Source organism: Apus apus, chromosome 26, assembly GCF_020740795.1.
Source record: "Apus apus isolate bApuApu2 chromosome 26, bApuApu2.pri.cur, whole genome shotgun sequence".
Lineage (NCBI taxonomy): Eukaryota > Metazoa > Chordata > Aves > Apodiformes > Apodidae > Apus > Apus apus.
The window spans coordinates 4,536,985-4,558,912 of record NC_067307.1 but is presented as its reverse complement, the minus strand read 5'-3'; the positions used below and the strand labels follow the sequence as shown (position 1 = coordinate 4,558,912).

The window sequence follows — 21,928 nt, the reverse complement described above, 5'->3', positions numbered from 1 at the left end:
TGCAGCTGGATCTTTGTGCTGCTGAGTCAGAACCTTAAACCAGCATCTGGTACCTGTATGCTGAGATCTGGTAATTAATTACCTGTTCTAGGCATTGTGTTAATAACTACATCATGTTGAGTCATCTGGTAGGACTTCTTTGCTTTGTAGAGTCTTAGTATTTCTATGGCTGTTCTTAAATATTAAATTCTTCTATTTCACATATTTAATAATGCCAAATAAAGGGTGGGTTTGGGGATGAGTAACCACCTGCCTGCAGCTGATAGCCCACCACTGGAAATGTCACCATCTCTTCTTTCCTTTTCCACCAGGTTACCCTTGTTTCAAGCGAGTGCTTTTGCATTCTTAGCACCTGCTAGAGCAATACTCTCCCTGGAGAAGTGGAAATGTAATAATACAGGTAATTGTCATTGCTGCTTGTTCAGGTTTCAGTGACAAATGACCCAGCTCACAGACAGTGCAACTGCTGAACCTTTGGTTGTGGAAACTGGAAATAATGAGCAGAGAATAATATTAAAAAAATGTCCACTTACAGTGTTAAAGCTTCATGCCTTGGAAAAAGATTGCTACAAATGCCCCTGCAGAATTCTGTTTCTGGATTATTTTTTTTAGTATAAAAGATACTGACAAAAGAAATCAAGCAGTAGCATGAAACAACTCTCTTTGTTAACAACGCAGAGAAGGGCAGAAGGATTCTGTAAATGTTGCTTTCTGGTATCTGGAAATACTGAGCCCAGTTTTAAGTTCAATAGTAGGATGTTTGAGCCATGTTCAGCATCACCTCCAGAGCAGCATTTTTACCTGTTTAACTCCTACCTGGCAGGTTCTGAAGAGGAAGCTTTGACAATATTTGAATGTTCATTTGAACTATTTCTTTCGCAGTGTCATCATTTGGAAAGTTTTGCATTTATTTAGAGAGAAAATGTGCAGTAAAACTGGCTGGGGAGGGGACTTTTGCTTTAACTTAGGTTAGAAAACCAAAGTGGAAGCAGCTGTGGGCAGTGCAGGACAGCAGTGCAGAGAAGCAGGCTGCTTGCTTCTAACTAAAGTTTTGCCCAGGGGTCCTTTACATCCTCTAATAATTTGTATTTATATGATTTGCATGTTTATACATCTCTTTTGGTTCACTTCCAAGCATCTAATTAATTTTCCTGGTGTTTTTTCTGTAGAAACCTTAGCTTTGAGCGTGCAGTTTCTCAGTGGGAGAGTCAGATTTAGCTACTGAGAAAAAGGACATGGGGTTCAGTGCCCAGGAGCTGAAGGCAGAGGGTGGGTGCTTCAGGAGTGTGAGCTGTGCTGGATATTTCTCTGCACCAAAATGTGCCTTTTTTAAAGAACATACTGGCTGATAACCTTTAATGACAAAGCAGTTTTTCCCACCACTTCAGCTTTTCAAAAAGAGTCTTTGCTGCATCCTGCTCTTGAACCCTTTAACCTTCCAAAGGTGTCAGAGGGGGTTGTTACCACGGGTCAGTTCCTCATTCAGTGAGTGACCTAAATTGGTGACCAACAGACACTGGCAGTACTTGATTCCTGGTGTGCAGTTGAGTAATTCTCCATTCATCTGTTTATTGGAGTGGGAAAAGAATCCCTAATTGACCTTTTTGAAAGTTAGGATTGTTTCCCTCTTTGGTACAGTGGGTAGAATTAGTGGTTTAACTCTTGGGGAGTGAGAGCCTCTTGTGACTTGATTTGTAGCATCGCAGAACTTCTGTGTAAACCAAGGCTGATTTGTCAGACACAGCTGAAGGGGAGATGTATTTTGTGTCCCAGGGTGGCAGAGTGGCTGAGGAATAAATACCTGTGTTCTTTCTTTTCTTCTTTTTGTAAGATATAACAGGTACAAATGGAACAACAGAACTGCTTCACACTGAACACATCTGGTACCCCAGAATACGAGAGGTAATGTAGGAGTAGCCTTTAGCTCTTGATCTGTCCAACTCCAGTTAAGTGTCTCACCTAACCATGTGTGTGTGTTCTTGTCTTTAAGTTGGTAATTTCCTCTTTCACTGCGACTTTCATTTAAATATGTCCCTTTACTCATTTCATGGAAGTCTTCATCTTTCCAACTCGTTCATTGCTGGACAGCAAACACAAGGAGTTAGTTACCATGTTCCAAAAGATGTGCAGTTATCTGCACAAGTGAGACAAACACTCATCTTGTGACACTGTGATTTGTGCTCACTGGCAGCAGTTCAGCTGCTACCAGACCACTTGCCTGCTGTCCCTCTGTCCAGCAGGCTGTCCCGTGGAAGGTGAAACTGCAGCTAGCAAATCTGGTTCATCCCCAGGAGTCTATTCTGATCAGACCATAATTCTTTCCAGAGACTTGGTGAAATAGATCAAGCTCCTTCTCCACTCTTAGCACTGCAGTCTGAACTTTGTCCTGCCCCTCAGAGCCCAGGATGAGGGTTGTGCCCCAGCCTCACTCAGTGCTAGACAGAGTAGTCCAAATTAAGGCGTGTGTCATGGAATTTATCTCCCATCCCGTCGCTTTGGGCTGCAAACTTTTTCTTAATTAAAAACAACCCCTCTCTCTTCCCCATGTTCAAACCATAGCTACATCCTGCCAAGAGCCCTGCAGCCAAGAGGGCTGACAGTCTCCTGAGACCACAACGCTGCTCTATACCAGCTTCTAAGGAGCACTTGTGAACAGTGCAGCACACACTGCCCCTAGGAGCTAGGAGCATCACCTCCGTGGCGCCAGCAGCCCTTGCCGGTTCGATCTGAGAGCTTAAAGGTTAGCCTGGAACCCAGGTCTCCTGTCTGACAGTGTGATGTGCTATCCACACAACTACCAGACTGGCCCACTGGTCTGTTGTGTAATAGTTTTGTGGAGAAAAAGCATAAGTGTTATGCTTAAGCAATAAGTCACTTAAACATAATGAGCCGTTTTATGACGAAAAATTTGCTGAGTTCTTCTGTGTCACTGAATTCTTTTAACTGCAGTTTGTAATCCAGCGCAGAAAAAGAACTGGTTTGGGTTTGCTCGAAAGATTTGACTGAACTGCCTCTTTCCCCTTCTTGTGTGTTCAGATCCAAGGTGCTATCATCATGTCCTCCCTGATCGAAGTGGTGATTGGTTTGCTTGGCCTTCCCGGCGCCCTGTTGCGATACATCGGCCCTCTGACCATCACCCCCACCGTTGCTCTCATCGGCCTCTCTGGTTTCCAGGCTGCTGGAGAAAGAGCAGGCAAACACTGGGGTATCGCCATGTTGTAAGTACTCCTGGGTGGTCTTGGCTTAGGCCAGGGGGTCCCTGTTGGTAAGTGGTCATGGCAGAAGTTTGGGAGTGGCAGGGAAAAGCCAGAGCCTGCTCGGCTGGCAAAGGCAGCACTGCAGTGCTCCCAGCATGGAGAAGTACCCTGGGCAGGAATGTGAGGGGGTCTGGAGAGGGTCAGCTGGGAATTTGGGAAGAAGAACAGCAGCAACTTGAGGAGGAAGGAAAGGTCATCAGCTGAAAGTGAGGTGTGGAGAAGGGAAGTTTTTATACACCAGTAGTTGGTCTGGAAGCCAGTTTAGTGCCATGGCAAAGATGACTTAGCAGAGCACTAGAGAGATTAGTGAACACATATTTATGCTTTTATGGTTCTGTTGTAGATGCTTTTACTCAGCAAATACCATTGGTAGCAGTAGTCCATTTGTCACTACTGCTGGTTTGCTTACCTGTAGACAAGAGGAATATGTATGACAGGAGAGAGCACATGTATTTCCAGGAATGCCCTCAGTCCATGAGGAATGAGGAGGCAGATTTCTCTTCAGGAAGCTGAAAGGCTTTTAGAGTGAATTTCAGGGCATGATATGTGGACTTCTGTAGTTGTAGATGCCAGGGAAATTAGGGAATTGAGATTGTTGGTTTGAAAGGGAATTGCTGAGAAAAATAAGGTGAAGAGAATACAGAAGCTTCCAGTGAGGTGCTGTGGATAAGCAGCCAAGTAAGGCTGGAAACCACATTTTAGGGAGAAGGAAATTGGCCAGAGCAGTTCCTATATTCAGTGTATAGTGACCAGCTTTGTGCTGGCTCTGGAAGCAGGAGGAATGACTTGATGAGATCAGATTCTAATCTGACTGATCTGTTTGCACAGTACTTCCAACATGTAAAGTATTCCATAAGTGCAGCTTATGATGAAAAGGGCTGTTTCATTCTCTTTTATCTCAGATGTTAGCATCATGAATATTTTTGTAATTCTATTATGTTGAGCAGCTGACCCAAAGGAATGTTTTGTTTTCCTGTAAAACAAATTATATGCAAGTTGGGACTAAGATTAAATCAATCAAGCAGACCTAGGGTGAATTGGACATGGAAATATGTAATTAAAATTGACATGTTGCAGATGGAAAAAACCAATCAATTTAGGAACAGGATTTAAATATTACCCAGTCAACAAGTATTTCTGGCTTCTGCCATGCAAAAATGTGCACTAGGTTGTTGAAAATAACTCCAGAGCCATCTAGAGCCACTCAGAAGTTACTTGAGCTCTACAAGATGTGGCACTTGAAGTTGTCTTGACTCGTCTGATGAGGCAGAAATCCTGGGTTGCTATCAGAATAATGCCTGTGTAAGAGCTGGTTTCATCTTCTATGAGCTGCAGATGCTGTTTGACAAGATTTTCAGTTTCCCAAAAAGTTTCCTGACCATGCTTGTTCTGTGGGTGCCAAGCTGAAAGAATTTAATCCATAAATCACCTGGCATCATGATCTGTAAAAAGGGAAATTGTTCCTGAATTGGCCTTTGCCTGTTTATCTGGTGAACAAAACTGTTCTTTTGGGCATTTAGATATTTGGTAAAATTTTATGGAATGGCAGTGAAACCCCCTGCCTTGTAACCAATATAATATTATTTAGAATAGTAGCATATTAATACATCATTTACAACCCTGTACTAAATCATGGGATGGGTTGGGTTGGAAGGGACCTCAAAGACCATCTAGCTCCAACCCCCCTGCATGGGCAGGGACACCTCCCACCAGCCCAGGCTGCTCCAAGCCCCATCCAACCTGCCCTTCAACACTGCCAGGGATGGGGCAGCCACAGCTTCCCTGGGCAACCTGGGCCAGGCTCTCCCCACCCTCACAGCCAAGAACTTCCTCCTCCTGTCCCACCTCCGTCTCCCACTCCCAGTTTTCATCCATCCCCCTCATCCCATCCCTCCCTGCCCTTGTCCCAAGCCCCTCCCCAGCTTTCCTGGAGCCCCTTCAGGCACTGGAAGCTGCTCTAAGGTCTCCTTGGAGCCTTCTCTTCTCCAGGCTGAACACCCCAACTCTCCCAGCCTGACTTCATAGGAGAGCTGCTCCAGCCCTTGGCTCATCTTCATGGCCTCCTCTGGACTTTCTCCAGGAGAAATGAAAAGGAAAAGCCACCTGTCCCCAGAGCTGGTGTGGCAGGATGGCCAGGATAGCTGCTGTTAGGGAGTGGAGCCCATAATGGGCTTTGGGAGAGATGCCAGAATGTTTCCTGAGTGCAGGGAAAAGGTGCCTTTATCACTCTACTCTCGTGGGGGGTAAAGGCTATAAATGACACCCTTCTTGTGCAGAGCTCTTTGTTCCTGGAGATTGAGGGAGAATAAAGCTCTGTTGTTTCTTCCAGACTGAAACTGATCTTGGGCAGAAAAGGGAGGGAAGCTTAAAATCCGCCCTTTTTTTGAAGTCAGCTGATAAAAACATCATCTCAGATTTCAGAAAAGCTTTGCTTCTTCAGACAGCTTGACTCTTTGTGCAGCCTTTTTATAGCCAGACTGGTTTTGGTTCTCTCAGAATTAAGCAACCTGCCCTGGCTTCTTGTTTTTCGTGGCAGTGGATTCTTCATGGAGCTGTAGAGTTCAGTTCAGTTTTAACGTGGTGAGGAGCTCGGCAGTTCTGAGGAGGGGTGAAAATGCATTAATGCTTAATTAATGAGGCATCTAAAAGCTGTAATAAGCTGGGCTACTGATGAACTGAAATGGAATGAAATCTTGGTTTTTGGGGCTCTTTTCTGTTTGATTTATAGTTGTTTAGTGAAAGATGTACACGCACAAAAAATTAGATTCTTAAGAATTGAAGAAAGAATTTCGCGTGACAGTTTTCAAGAGCTTGGGAGCTTAATGCAAATTTTAAAAATATAAAAATGTCAGTGTCCTGGCCTCCAGGGTTCCTGTTGCTTCCCATTTGCTGGAAACAAGCTTTGTGCTTCAGGTGCAGAGCAGAGCTGGGCACACAGGGAGAGCTGGACGTGATGAGAAGCGAGTGGCGCAGCGTAGCTCTTTGCTGAGGGGCTGCTTAGCTCTGAAGATCTTTCTCCAGTCTGATTCATTTTCCTGGTTTCATTTTCCCTCCTTGCTGCTGGCTATTGCTGCAGCACTTCAGAATATAAATTATGATGTTTTGGCTTTCCTGGAATAATAATTTATTTTAAAGGTATTCTCATATGAGGCTTTGTCTTGGGCTAAATTTAAAGTGTACTTTTATATTTTGTGTCTGAAGAGCCTGAACAGGTTTGTGCTGGGAAGGACTTTTAACCTAATGGTGCTAATGACATGTCTCTCTCATCCCACCCCCCTTCTCCTTTTTTCTCAGGACTATTTTCCTAGTATTATTGTTTTCCCAGTATGCCAGAAATGTCAAATTTCCCTTACCCATTTACAAATCCAAGAAAGGATGGACAGCATACAGACTGCAGCTTTTCAAAATGTTCCCTGTAAGTAGTTGAACCTGTTCTTCAGTTGGCAAAAAAACCCCAACCCAACCCTAATTTGTGTTTGGGGTATTCATTTTTCCTTGGTTTTGATGTTTTGTAATAATACAGTAGATCACAAAGGTGACATAAAAGCTTAAATAGGCTTACTAGAAACTTCAAATGGCTCTTTTGCCACAGGAAATGGTTTCAGACTGTAGTCTTGTCAGATCCTATTCTGGTGTTGGTCTCTGATGAAGAGTCATTGGAGTGATGAAGATTGGGATGGGGAGGGAAGGGGATAGAGAAGAAGGTACGTTTGTGCAGGTAGTGAAGGCCTAAACTGAGCCCTCCAAAAAGGGGTGGTGAGATCATAATCTTGGAATTTTAAGAAAGCAATACTCCACTCCCCCCTGTGAAAGGTTTCTTTATATTCCCCTGGTAAAGTTGAGACTAATTCACTAGTTTTAAGTCCCCATTTGGAGACTTTCCCATTTGTTAGGGGAGAGAAGAGACTTGGTCTAGTTCTCAAGCTCTGTTAGGAGCCGGGGGGAAACACTGGATGGATCCAGTGCAGGATTTACTCCTTGTTCAGTCTTAAAATATCATAGAATTATATAGAATGGTTTGGGTTGGAAAGGACCTTAAAGATCATTCAGTCCCAACCCCCTGGATGGGCAGGGACACCTCCCACCAGCCCAGGTTGCTCCAAGCCCCATCCAACCTGCCTTTATGTCACTTAAGATCACACTCAGATACACGTGTAATAGTTACTCTGTGCAGGAACTTTGCTCTTGGTGAATATTGCCAATGATAGCCTGGCTTTTTTTGATAGACAGCTGTTTTCCTTCTCTTCCACAGATTATTTTGGCTATTTTGGTGTCCTGGTTGCTCTGCTTCATCTTCACGGTGACCGATGTCTTTCCCCCGGACAGTTCCAAGTACGGCTTCTACGCGCGCACCGACGCACGGCGAGGGGTGCTCTTGGTAGCTCCCTGGTTCAAAGTTCCTTACCCTTGTAAGTATGGCAGGTTTTGAGGGCTGCTTTTTCTAATAATATGCCTGGAAGTATCACTTCTGTTGTTGTCAGAAGCCTTGGTATTTTTTCTCTCAGTACTGTGTTCAGATGCACTTCGTCATGCACTGATCTAAAGACATCGTAGGTGGAGATGATGGTTTTTCCTTTCCTCTTGAGTTTGATGCCTTAAGGTCTCACCCAAGACAGACAGAGTTTCTGAAAGTTGATTTTGTGGAAGGCACTTGCAGCGTGCTGCTTAAAAGAGAGTTCACTGAAGGGAAAATCAGTCAAGAGAAAATTGGCTTCATCATGGCTCAAACCAGGACATGAGTTTTTCTTGGTCACTCTTGACCGGAGCATCCACAGTCACATAGTGAGGCTGGGCATATAACTTGGATTTTCAGGGAATGATTGAATCTATACTTGTTGATACTGTGATCAGCTGCTGTTGATGTTGTACAATAACAGGGATGGATTATTACAGCTCCTGTGGGGCTATTGAAGTAATTGATTCTCATTGTCTAAGGAACCAGTAGTGTGGGGAGGTTTTTCCAGCTTAATTCACTTCCCTGCCCTAAACACAGCTGTTCTTGACTTAGCACAACTCAGAAACTACACAAAAATGTCCTGATTTCCAGAAGCAGTGTTGGAATTGGGCTGATGGGCATGTTAGAGGATCCCAGTTAGTGCTTCCCAAGGGACAAAAAAAGTATTCCCAAGAGTACACAAAATGTTTTACACAACATCTTGGGTGTTTGTATCCTTTTGCTGGCCATCTCTCAGGTTAAAGCTGTTAAGGGCTGTTTCTGATGGCATGAGGGAGAGTTGCACAACCAGTTCACCCTGGTGCTGCTCAGAAATTAATGAGGTAATAATAGAATAATATTCTAGCAGAGCAGAATAATAGCAATGGTTGGTAATACCACTGTCTTAATGAGGCAGCTTCGTTGTGGTTTTCCATACCATTGGGTTCTGATGAGTTCTTAAAAGAAACCACTTCTAAAGCAGTACTTGCAAGATGCAAAATAGAAGCTTTTGGGTAAGAAGAGGAGGAAAACTTCTCCACCCTGATTAGACCTTTCTTATTTGTGAAGACTTGTTCATTCACATTTGTGTGACTTCAAGTTCCTTTTGTTGCGGGAGGCTCATCTATTTCAAAGAGATAAAAGCACTGAGGCAATTGCTGGGGAAAACCTGCCAAGCTTTTCTACAGGCTTAAATTAATCTTATTTTCTATTCTCCAGAAACTGGTAATTGGCAGGAGTTTGTGCAGTGATCATAGCTGGTTGTTGGCCATCCCTTCAGCAGACTAAACTTGTAACTGAGGGACTGAGTTTTTGGAGCAATAATAATTAAGTGGCATTCGCCTCACTGATCAGAATTGTGGGTTTTTTCCACAAGCAGTAGTTCAAATTCCTTCCTTCTGAACAGGAGGAATTTTTTGGGGGGGGGTTTAGGGGGGGTTGGGGTTTTTCCCAAGCATGATCAAAGCAGCTGCTGAGGTGTTTTTCCTCCACTCCTGTCATCTACTTCAACTTCCCAGACTGTGTTACTGGGAAGGGAGTTTGCTGATTCCACTCAAGATGAATAAATTGGGGTATGTTTTTGATACCTAAATTGTTTGCTGTGGCACGAGAGATTTCAGTGTTCTTCCCTTCACAGTTCAGTGGGGACTGCCAACAATTTCAGCTGCTGGAGTGATAGGAATGCTGAGTGCAGTGGTTGCTAGCATCATCGAGTCAATAGGAGACTACTATGCCTGTGCCAGGTTGTCTTGTGCTCCTTCTCCACCAATTCATGCCATAAACAGGTATGTCAAAAAAAGAAATGTATTTCAGTGTCTTAAGCTACTTTTTCCCCCCCCTTTTTTGTGTTTTTCCTCTTTGGGATAAGGCAGGAATGTGTATTCAGTTTAAATGTTACAATTTAGTCCAACACGAGAGCCAAGAATCTGAAATACTAGATGCAACTGTCATGGTACATTATTTTGTTGCAAGTGTAACATTGAGAACCTAGTCCTGTTCCTGCTGGAGACCATGGAAGTTAATCACACAGTTTCCATAGGGACAGAACTCTGAACAGGGTAATTTGTGAAACTCACCTGAAGTGGCATTTTAGAAATAAAAACCAGCTCTGAGATGAACTTGAATTATTCTGTAATTTCCTCAGTTGAATGTGGGTATCTAAGACATAGAAAACAGAACTCAGGTTGGCTTTCCAGGTGTGTTGGGAGCTTGGATTGTAATGATTGTAATAATTCCTGTGGGACAGATAACCTAGCAGGTAGTAATTCAGGCTGCAGTCTTAAAGCACCATCCAAAGTGAGTCCTGTGCTGATACAAGTTTGACTCTTTCTCTGTTGGTGATTTACAGAGGGATTTTTATTGAGGGTCTTTCCTGTGTTCTGGATGGAGTATTTGGGACAGGGAATGGATCTACTTCTTCCAGCCCCAACATTGGTGTCTTGGGCATCACAAAGGTAGGTGCTGGACCCTGATTACTCAATGACTTGTGTATTTTATCTCTTCTGGTGGATGCCTTATACCATTGCCATGTTTCACACCATGGTCCTCTTCCAAGAAACCATGCTACTTAGTGCTTTCTGCACACAGACTTTACACAGCATTCTGAATTTACCTCACTTTGCTTTACCAGCCATTGTCTAATGGAAATGTATTCTAGATAAGGACCCCAAAAATCTTATTCACAATAAAAAGGAATTGGAAAATCTACCTAACACAGCTGATGCTGAATAAGCTAGAACAGGAGCTGCAGTCAAAGTAACTTCATGAAATGTACCCTAAATACTTGTTTCCATCATGATAGGTTTTTAAGGCATTGAGCTTGCTGAGGGGATTACATGTTTTTGAGGGTGTTACTCAGCAAAATATAGAAGCACTTGAGAAATTTCTGTGTTCACATACTGAGCTGGAGTGCCTTGATGAGCTGGGGGACCTTGGCCTGCAGCTAGATTTGCTTGGCATTGTTAATTTAACCTTGTTAAGAAATATCAGCAATGTTGGGGAGAGTAATTTATGTTATAAGTAAGTACATCTTGTGGTGTGTTTTGCTTGGAAGCTATAAATCTCCTTCATGCATGCAAGATTGTGTGCTCTCCTCTTGAAATAACTTATCCCTTAGACTTAATCCAATAGAGATGATGAATTTCTCTTCAGCCATTTTTTTATTTCTGCACAAAGGATGATTCTGTTTAGTTTTAGGCTGGAATATCAAGCCTAACAGCACCACCTGCTGTCCGGATAAGTCTTCATTCAGTTGCTGATGGAAATTTCCTAGGAGAAATTTTGGGGTGAAAAATCCTTAAAGAAGGCTTTATTCTGTTCTGCTGCCATTTTGTTGTTACTTCACAAGAGCTGATATGAATTAACAGCACTTTTGTATTAGCAGTCCACAGAAATGGGTGTATATTTTGCTTGGGAACAGGGAAAATGTTGAACTGGCAGCTGTTAGAGCAGAGTTAACTCCAGTCAGGTCTGTTCAGAGCATGTCATGGAAGAGTGAATTCCCCTCATCCAGAATGGCACAGCTGGATGGCTGCTCTCCAGTATTTTCCCTTGTTTTCCTGTCTGCATAATCCTCCCTAAAAACCTATTAGTTTTTCAACTTCAATTTAAATGAAAATAGATTTTTGGCACATAGATACTCTGCTCTTTATTTGGGAAGGGAAATCAGTAGGGCTTGTGATTTACATAGTCCTGGTGACCCTGTTATACAAGTGCAAGATTTGAAGAGGCCTTTACTTCCCTTGAAATCAGCCTGTGGTTATGCTTAGAATTTAAATGTAAAGCTTCAACTAGATGCTAATACTGAAAAGTCTTTGAGCTGCTCTGGAAGTGAGATTTATTGAATGGGAGGAGAATCAAATCCATCTGATTACTTGGGGCAAAAATACAAGCAGCTTCTGCCCTGATGTTAATGATGAAATTGATACTCCAGGAAGGTACCAGTACCATATCATCCTCTCCAAAATAATCATATAAAACATGTAAATGAGTGCCTGGGAATAAATACGTAGTTGGAGCTAAATGCTGATAGGATTCTGTCAGTAGCTTTCAAAAGGAGCGCTTAATTTATTTGCCTTTGCATAAATAAATGTCCCTCTTGTGCAGATTTTTAAAAGAATCTGCCTATTTCATGCAGGAAGGTAATTTTAGAGCAAGAGATGGATGGTCCTAAAGAAATGAATATCTTTATAAAATGTACAGAAAGGTGCAGGCTACATTCTGTTTCTTTTCTTGTGAACACCCTGATTTACTGGTCCAGCTGTAGGTGAACACACCTCACCTGCCATTGAAGCAGTGAAGAAAATGGGGGAAAGAAGGGTTTTCACCCTAAACGTGTCCCCTACTGCATCTTTTCTCCTCATTTCATTTAGCTCAGTCACGTGTGATTTGTAAATTAATAACTGCTTCTGTTTAAAGCTTTAATACTCTGTAACAGGAGACCTACAAAGGGCTTTGCTAGAAGCCTTGCTTAAAAGGATTTTTATTGTCCCTGATGCATCTCTTATGCAAGTGTAACACTATTATCAACTATTATCAGAATGATAACACTAAATTATCAATTATTCAGGTTTATCAATGACTGCCACAAAGTTTGAATGCTTAAAATAGAAATAGGAAGGAAGGGCAGGTGTTTGGTTTTGGTGTTAGCACAGCCATGATTTGCATGTCAAATGACTTCAATTCTGATCTCAGAGGGATGTTATAAAATAAGTTGATAATCTCTGTCTAGAAAGAATCATAAGATCATGGAATGGTTTGGGTTGGAAGGGACCTTAAAGATCATCCAGTTCCAACCCCCTGCATGGGCAGGGACACCTCCCACCAGCCCAGGCTGCTCCAAGCCCCATCCAACCTGCCCTTCAACACTGCCAGGGATGCGCAGCCACAGCTTCCCTGGGCAACCTGGGCCAGGGTCTCACCAAAAAAACAGCTTGCACCTCTTCAGGTGAACTGCTTGGTAGGTGACTAATAGATATATTCTTGTGTAAAAGGGCAGAAACACATGGATTTACTTTTTTTTTCTGTTTGCCTTGCAATTGGTCTGTTTCCCAGCCCTCCTTGTTAATGCCTGTTTGTTTTCCTTATTGGAGATGGGACCTTTATGGGACCCCACATCTCATGATGGAGCCTAGAGCAGTTACAGGTGCTTTTAAAGGTGACTTAAGGTTAACAAAACCAAAATCAAGTGCAGTTAGAACTGGAGTGCAGCCATGTGACAGCTGAGCCCTCCAAGGCACTGCTTCTGCAGCCTGTTGTAACACCACCCAAAAATACAGAAGCTGGAAAAACAAGTTTTAAATGCAAAAGAACCCATAATCATAAAATAAAAGGCAAGGTGTGGAGCTGGACTGAGTCCAGACTTTTTGCAGTGTCCTTTCCTTTTTTTTTTTGTTCCACTGCAGGTTGGAAGTCGCAGGGTCATTCAGTATGGGGCAGCCTTCATGCTCCTGCTGGGGATGGTGGGCAAGTTCAGTGCTCTCTTTGCCTCTCTGCCAGACCCCGTGCTTGGTGCCCTCTTCTGCACCCTCTTTGGTAACGTATGGGTTTTGCTCTTCCCTGTGGCTCCCTCTTCTCTCTCTACACCTGTGTTTACATGTGTTGCTACCTATTTCCTGTAGACAATACAAAAGCTGAGGCTTGTTTTGTTTTTCTTCAGGGATGATTACAGCTGTGGGTCTGTCTAACCTCCAGTTCATAGATCTGAATTCTTCAAGGAACCTGTTTGTACTTGGATTTTCCATTTTCTTTGGACTTGTCCTCCCAAGCTATCTCAAACAGAATCCACTGGTCACAGGTAGGTGGTTCTGCTCATTTCCATGGAGCACACTTTCTACCTTGTTCTCACATGCAAAGTGTGTATAAGTGCAAAGTAATTCAGGTTGGACTATTAGGAAAAAGTTCTTTCCTGTACGGCTAGTGAGGTGCTGAAACAGGTTGCCCAGGGAGGTTTTGGATGCCCCCTCCCTGGAGGTCTTCAAGGGCAGGTTGGATGGGGCTTGGAGCAACCTGGTCTGGTGGGAGGTGTCCCTGCCCATGCAGGGGGCTGGAACTGGATGATCTTGAAGGTCCCTTCCAACCCACACCATTCCATGATTCTATGATTCTAATGTAGAGGATGGGAGGAAAAAAACAAAGCATTATGAAGACAATGAAAGCAGAAGGCAGGTGTGTTCAGGGGAGAGCTGAGATGGTGAGACCTGATTTGCATGTTTCAGTGGGATACATCTCTGCTTTCTCTGACTATGATTGTAGAGCAATGGAAGGAGGTGATTGCCACGTGGACTGGAGGAAAGACTAGAAGGGTGAATCTGCATTGCACATGATGTTAAAAGAGAAGGGGAAGTACCAAGGTAGAGCTTGAAAGCTAGGAATTTGTTGGGGGGAGGGAAGGTTGGAATTTTTTGTCACTGCAGATTTGTGTTCTGAATCTGAATTGTAATGAACTCATAGAGTCATAGAAGCATAGAATGGTGAAGGTTGAAAGGGACCTTAAAGATCGTCAGGTTCCAACGTCCCTGCTATGAGCAGGGACACCTCACACCAGACCAGGCTGCACAAGCCTTATCCAACATGGCCTTGAGACATCCAGGGATGGGGCAGCCACAGCTTCCTTGGGAAACCTGTTCCAGCACCTTACTAACCTCATGGATGAAGCATTTCTTCCTGATGTCTAACCTAAATCTCCCCTTCTTCAGTTTAAAACCATTACCCCTTGTCCTATCCCTGCCCTCTCTGGTGAAAAGTCCCTCCCCAGCTTTCCTGGAGCCTCTTCAGGCACTGGAAGCTGCTCTAAGGTCTCCCTGGAGCCTTCTCTTCTCCAGGCTGAACACCCCAACTCTCCCAGCTTTAGCCAAATGACAGTTTTGGTGAATTCCTGGAGAAGGTTTTCTCTTTTAATACTGTCTTCTCAGTATTGGTCATGGCAGTGTATGTCATGACAGGAAGACTCTACTTGAATTCTTCACTTACTGGGTTTTGCTTTGGTTTATTTTTAAAAAGAAAGAGTAACTTTTCATAGTTACCACTTCAGAACCAGATTTCAGAGGATATCTAACCTAGTTTGAGTTGTTCAGAAGAGGAGATCATTCAAGCAGAGCTGGGTGATGACACATTAATACAATGTTCTTTCATTACTTGGGGCTATGAAGTCCTGCCCTTTTACAAAGTAAAGGTTTATAAAGGGAATTATTTCAGTCCATCTGATTTTATGTTACAAACATGTCTCCTTTTCCACTTTGTAGTTTTCTGTTTAAATTAAGCAGCTGTGGCTGCAGTAGGAACTGAAGTGGCATTTCATGACGTGTTTATAAGCAGCTGAGAGGTCAGGGCATTATGTTTTGGGAAAGAAGGAGTCCCCATGGTGGACTGCATTAGTTGGAAGTCCTTCTGTGTCTATTCCCACGTGATTTTAAGAGTCTGGTTTGAGCAGATTCCTCAGGAGCAGGTTTTCACAGGTGACCTGCATTTAAATCATTAAGTTGTGTGGACTGTAGCAGTGTCTGTCTGATAAATATTCAAATCCCAACTGTGTTTTTCCTGTTCTTCCAGGCATAGCAGGCATTGACCAGGTGCTGAACGTCCTTCTCACTACAGCCATGTTTGTCGGGGGCTGCGTGGCCTTTATCTTGGATAACACCATTCCAGGTCAGCATGGGGAGTTCTCATTTGATCTGAAACACTAATTGCCCTTCTGAATGAACCAGCCCAGCATTTCATGGAGGCAGGAGATGAGGAAGAGATTACTGCTCTTCTGGTTGACCCCTGTAACACCTACATGCCTCAAGTTTCCTTGAGGAACACTTGAATCTCTCTCAGTTTAAGGTCTCCATATCTTCATATCAAACATATGAAATAGGTGATAAAATCAAACCAGAATAGTCTTCTTCAGAAAACAGAGTGGAAATATTTCAAGCTCCAAACCTGCTGCCATTCATGTGAGAGCCAAAATTTGCCTTGACTTCAGTTAGAAAAGAAAGAGATAATAGTCATATCCAATAAACATTTTTTTTTCCTCTTTGAGAAATCCAGAAGATCTTTCCAGAGCTTTGCTGAACCTGGTGTCTGAAACTTGGGTTTTCTTTCTTCTCTTGGCCAATACTATATGTGTGTTTTAACATAAATCATAGAATGGTTTGAATTGGAAGGGACCTTAAAAATCAACCTTCCTGCATGGGCAGGGACACCTCCCACCAGCCCAGGCTGCTCCAAGCCCCATCCAACCTGCCCTTCAACACTGCCAGGGATGGGGCAGCCACAGCTTCCCTGGGCAACCTGGGCCAGGCTCTCACCACCCTCACAGCCAAGAATTCCCTCCTCATGTCCAACCTCCATCTCCCTCTCCCAGTTTTCATCCATCCCCCTCATCCCATCCCTCCCTGCCCTTGTCCCAAGTCCCTCCCCAGCTTTCCTGGAGCCCCTTCAGCCCACTGAAAAGATCTAATAAAGATACTAATATGTTGTTTTAATTTCCTTTTTTTAAACTTTGACTTCTAGGAAGCCCTGAAGAAAGGGGAATACAGAAGTGGAAGAAAGGGGTTGGTAAAGGAAGCAAGTCACTGGATGGCATGGAAACGTATGATTTGCCTTTTGGCATGAACATTATTAAAAAATACAGGTGCTTCAGCTTCCTGCCCATCAGCCCCACCTTTGTGGGCTACACGTGGAAAGGCTTCAGGAAAAGCAGTAACTGCAGGAGTTCAGATGAAGACTCAGAAGCTACAGTATAGCCTTAGGTGAAATTATATTCTCTAGTTGTAGTAAAAGATGTATTTGCAGTTTCTTGCTGATTTAAGAAGCATTAAAATATATGTTTTGTATATCTGCATTTAAATTCTGGAACCAGAGCTGAGACAGATTTTGAAAAAAGAAAAAAAAAAAAAAAGAAAAAAGCTTTTCTGTTTGTAGGTGGTGGGAGCCAGATCTGGTGTCTCTGGGTCAAACTTGCACATCTTCCTCTGGGGGGGGGTTACAGAGGCTCTCTAGATAGCTGCACATCCAAGGCTGGTTCTTTTAAATGGGGCCTAGGGTCTGGAAGGATGTAGGTGCTGCTGAAAAATGTTGGGTTTTTTTTAAGGTGTTTTTATTGAAGTCGTTGATGCTGGAGTTTTTGACATGTTCGTTGCTGGTCACACCTGAAAATTTGAGTCCTGTGAGAAGGAGGGGAGGGAAAAACCCCTCAAAAAATGTATTTTTAATTGTCTCAGATCTCCTGTGTATTGTTTTCTACTCCCTGATTTGCTCATTCCATATTTTCGGGCCCCTGGAAATCAGGTTTGCTTGATCCTGGCAAATAATTAGTGTGGGTTTTTTTTTTTTTTTAAATTACCAATAGCTCAGTCCAGGGTTCAGACACAAAGTTTCTGTAATAAGGGTGCTGACAAAAACTGTGATGGACCTCTGGTAGCTCAGTGCTGCAGAAGGAACCACTCATTTCATGTCAGCTCGTGTTTTTAAAGGTTTGCTTTTGTGGCCACCTCATTTCCTGGTGCCCAGGTTGTCTTTAGAAGGATTCACACCTGGCTTGATTTCGGGAAGGCGGGAAACTTGTAACTTGTAGATGGGACCAGTTTTTACAGTGCAGTGTGTGTATCCAGCAAGATATTTTTTTAACAAAAATGCTGATTTGTTGAGCAATTCTAAACAGTTAACATCTGTATCCATGCCAGGTGCTGCCAGCATTCCCTGCTTTGGATCTGGGCAGGATTTTCTTGGTGGGATATCCAGGGCGGAGGCTGCTTCCGAGCGGCTTCCGTTGCGTTGCTTCTTTTTCCTCCTCTCTTGGAGGGGCTTCTTCAAAAGCTTCTTCCTGCTGGGGAGGCAGGTTTGAGCAGCAGAGACACCATGTTTGATGTCCTCATCCACTGGGTGGTTTAATGGATGTTGGTTCCAATCAGGGCACCTTTCAGGTCGATCTTTTTTTTTTTTCTTCCGGGAATTGTCTCAGCTCTGATGTTACGTGGGTGTTCATAAGCTCATCATGCATTCATAATTAAAACTTTTATTCATGTTTAATGTTCTTACTATTGCAAGTTAGTTTTAGACTTCAGTGTGGCCCCAAAAGCATCTTTCAAGCTGTGGAGATCATCAGGGAAATGTAGTGTCATTTCAAGGCCAGTATGCTCTACGGTGCTTGCATTCTGTATTCCTGGAAAAAGCCTAATGGTGGATCCTGTCGTTCACTAGTATATTTATCCAAGTTTGACTACTGGGTGGGAGTGCAGGAACTCTTGTTTTCTGAGTCAACTTCCAGGGGGAATTTGTTCTTGGTTATTGAAGCATGGAAGGGTTGGGGTGGGGAGGGCATGGAAAGAGCTTAACGGATCAGTACTGAGTAGTGTAGAGTTGGAATGATTCCTTTGGTCACGTTCTCAGCATGCCATGGCTGTTCCCAGAAACTATTTTATACTGCTTTTTCCATAACAAAGCATGATGTTTGTTCCTGCTTCAGGGAACTTTCAGTAGTTTGCAGTCTTGGTGTCGGTTGGACTATCTCGAAAGCTGGTGGGAAGAGTTACTGTGTAGTAGACAAGGTTAGTTTGCCTGTGAAACAAAGTAATTTTTATCCTTTTTAGATTTTTTTTCCTCTTCAGGTAGTGAAGTGGTAGCGAGATGTCCACATCCACTTGCAGCTGGTTTTGAGTGCAGAGAACTCTAATCAGTGGCACGAAGCTTCTCCATTTCCCAACTTGATGTGCAACCAAAGATGTGAGGGGGACTTGGGGAGTTAAAAACAGATATATATAAAAAAAAAAAGTAAAAATCTACCTATGTATGGTGGCTGTAATGATGTAAAATGCCAAAGTTGGTTTCTTGTAACTGTTGAGAAAGGGAGGCAAAAGTATTTTATTTAACCAGTGCCACCTCAGAGATGTTGAAACATCAGGCCCAGTGGTGCCACTGGGCACGGAATGCAGCAGTGACACCTTGACCCCAGGCTTTTCCAACCTTTCCCCCCAAATATTTTGATAACTTCAGTGCTTGCACAGTCAAGAGATGAGGTGATGATGAACAGCATTTGTCTCCTCTCCCCTTTGGCTGAGGAGCAAGGCCGTTCTCTGTGGTGCCTTCACTGGAGAACTGCTGAGATGATTTGTGACACTTGAGTTACAAGGCAGCGACTCCAAGGATCATTTTTGCTTCTCCCCAGAGCAGAGCACCACCCCTTTCTTGCAGCGTAGGAGAGACTATCCAAAAAGGTGAAGTCTGATGACTCTGTTCAACTGTTGGATTTAATTCTTTTCATGGCTTTGGGTCCTGCTGTGCCAATTCTGTTGACTGGCTGAGAGAAGTACAGTAGCGTTTAGCCAGCGTGTCTGCTTTTCTAGCCACTTGGTGACACTAAAACAAGTAGTTGTAGTCAGCAGTTATTTTTGTAACCAAACTTGTATTTGTGACAACTCTCTCCATCCTCCTTACGAACGTGAATGGTTAAGGATGAGCCTCAGGTTTGCAAAGATCTGCTGGGGCTCCAGCACAGGGCTGTGAGGGAGCCATTGGCAGTGCCGTGGACATCCAGGGTGTGCAGCTGCCCAGCACCAGGAGGTGAGCCAGGCATGGAGCTGGGGTATGGTTCCTTGGAAAGAGAAGCTCCCTTTTCTCTCTCCCAAGCACCTGAAACCATCCCTGGGCTGCCAGTCAAAGAAGGTGTATTGCTTTTTTGGATGGAAACCAGTCTGTCTTTCCCCCTGTTTTGTGCCAGGGCGGTGGGTGGACCTGAAATCCTTCTCCCACCTCTGCTTTTCCACAAGGGAGTTTTAGTAGTTGTTAGGAAAGGCCTTGGCTGGGGAAGTCCAGGGAGCTGCTGTATGTGCAGAGGATTAACATGTCCTTTTGAAAAGGATTGAAATGGTTGTGGCTACATCCAGACTTTGATGCGTAAGGGTGGCTGGAGATCGAAACGTGACTGTAAATGCAAGACTGTATTTTTCCTGTCTCTCGTTATTGCCTTTTTCAATCAGCTCAACTCAACAAAACCACACTGGAAAGACAACACCCGAGGAGTGGGTTAAGAGGCAATGAGATGTTTCAACCCAAGTTTGAAGACAGAAGGGCAAAATATTCATGGTTAGAAATATCATTTTGTCATATCGCAGGTGGTATCAGTGTGTGCAAAGCAAAATAACTTGGGATTTTTGTAACTGATATTCTATTGTATTATTATTTTTTTTTAGGTTAAATTAAGAATTCTTGCTAACATGTTGAAACACGTTTTCTAAAGCAATTATTTGCAAATTATACCTACAGAAATTTAGGCTTCATAGCTAACAGCTAAGACTGATTGATGTTGTCATATTAGAGTGTGTTGTGAGGAACTCAAATCAGGTGCCTCACTCAGAAAGTTTAAACTTTAAACCCAGAATTTGCTTTATGCCTTTTAATACTGACTTTAAATATGGCAACTTGGTTTGTACATGAATATTTGCAGTATTTTATTTCCATAGATTAAAAAAATAACATTTCCACTCAGGATGATGATCCCCGTTTTCCTGGGAGGGAGTGGTATGGTTGTCATGACAATGTCATGTGATGGTAGAATTTCTTCATTGACGAATCTATAGTAGTTGTGTATACTTTATTTACCCATCTTTATGTTCCTACCAAAAAACTAAAGGGTTTCTTTATCCTCCATCTCCCTACTGAGATCTTGGGACCCCCCAGATGCAGAACTGGAGCTTGCAAAGTGAAATCCTCAGTACCCTTTATACCACTCCAGGGAGTGCAGCTGGTCACTTCATGGCATCCTTGATTCAAAAAAAACACCCAAAACATGGAAAATGGCATCATTTGTGGTACAAACAGCACTCCAGGCACACATGGTTTCAAACAGCCAGCTTCTCATGGTTGGGTGAGCCACTGGGTGCTCACCCATCATCTAAACCAACCTGTGCTTCGCATCGTGTGTATTGATGTAGAAAATGCAGGTGTGACAGACCAGCACAACCGACAGTGTTTCTTTGTCGTGGCCTTCTTGAACCAAAAGCGACTTTTTTTTCGTTTTTTTTTGGGGGATGGGTGGATCAGTCTTTTTTTTTTGCAGGAAATGTCCCACTGGGTTCATGTTCCTTTAGTCTTTCTGGAGGCTGGTGGCCTTTTGTGGCCACGGGATGCCAGGTCCTCTGTGCTCTCACGTCTCCGTAGCTGCGATGGGTCATCACGGGAGGAGGCCACGACCTTGCCAGTGTTTTGCTTCTGCCCATGGGTGTATCCAGCTCCATGCTGGGCTGCTTGGAAGTGGTGGGGATCCATCTTCAGAGCCATCCAAAATAGTCCTGTCTAGTTCCACTTTGCCTGTGACTGTGCATTATCATCCCTACATCTTGATACCAGAGAGATGTTTAGAGTTGCCTTGTGTTCTTGCTGGCATTTCCTATGTCTTTTTCCAGGTAAACCATCTTGCTGCCAGTCCAAATTCTTGTACTTTTCTCTGTTTTATAACAATCTTTGGCGTAACAAACTATTGACTGTTCTTAGGCAGTGGGGATAAATAGGTTTGGTTTTTTTCCCATGACTTTTTGCGACTGACTTGGGCTGTAAAACTTCTTTTGTTCAACAGCAAAAGGTTTTTTGGTTTGGTTTTTTTGTTTGTTTGTTTTAGGTTTTATTTTTGTTCTGAGATGTGTAATTCTTTTATGGAGGTTTTTTTAATTTCATATTATTTTTTTTTTTCTAACAATGCTTCATTCAACAATTAAATATTTAAAAATGTAATATTTGGACCAGATGTTGTGAATAATAGTAGATAAAGCTATTTTATTCTGTATTTTTAAAGCTGTTCAGTATAAATAAACGCGGGCATAGATGCACCTTGGCAGTTTGGTGTTACACTTGCTTTTCTCCATTGAGGGAGATGGAGATAGTTTGGGAATCCAGGTGATGTGAAGAACAAGCATCTCTTTGTAGCAAGTGCCTCACAGAATCAAGAGTGGTGAAGGTTGGAAGGGACCTCAAAGATCATCTAGATCCAACCCCCTGCATGGGCAGGGACACCTCCCACCAGCCCAGGCTGCTCCAAGCCCCATCCAACCTGCCCTTCAACACTGCCAGGGATGGGGCAGCCACAGCTTCCCTGGGCAACCTGGGCCAGGCTCTCACCACCCTCACAGCCAAGAATTCCCTCCTCATGTCCAACCTCCAGCTCCCTCTCCCAGTTTTCATCCATCCCCCTCATCCCATCCCTCCCTGCCCATGTCCCAAGCTCCTCCCCAGCTTTCCTGGAGCCCCTTCAGGCACTGGAAGC

At 43.5% G+C, this 21,928-nt stretch overlaps 1 protein-coding gene across 3 annotated transcripts in view; it reads left to right on the top strand.

Moving 5' to 3' along the window:
• The window catches only part of SLC23A2 (solute carrier family 23 member 2), a 62,305-nt gene extending 40,811 nt beyond the window's left edge, over positions 1 to 21,494 (top strand). For all 3 annotated transcript variants that reach the window (XM_051640629.1, XM_051640630.1, XM_051640631.1), the window contains 11 exons: positions 312 to 400; positions 1,832 to 1,902; positions 3,037 to 3,218; positions 6,552 to 6,672; positions 7,510 to 7,666; positions 9,329 to 9,476; positions 10,040 to 10,145; positions 13,095 to 13,224; positions 13,349 to 13,486; positions 15,241 to 15,336; positions 16,186 to 21,494. In XM_051640629.1, the coding sequence (XP_051496589.1) occupies positions 312 to 400; positions 1,832 to 1,902; positions 3,037 to 3,218; positions 6,552 to 6,672; positions 7,510 to 7,666; positions 9,329 to 9,476; positions 10,040 to 10,145; positions 13,095 to 13,224; positions 13,349 to 13,486; positions 15,241 to 15,336; positions 16,186 to 16,418 (1,471 nt within the window). In that variant the 3' untranslated portion in view covers positions 16,419 to 21,494. The remainder of the gene's footprint in view (positions 1 to 311; positions 401 to 1,831; positions 1,903 to 3,036; positions 3,219 to 6,551; positions 6,673 to 7,509; positions 7,667 to 9,328; positions 9,477 to 10,039; positions 10,146 to 13,094; positions 13,225 to 13,348; positions 13,487 to 15,240; positions 15,337 to 16,185) is intronic.
• Positions 21,495 to 21,928: the final 434 nt, after the last annotated feature.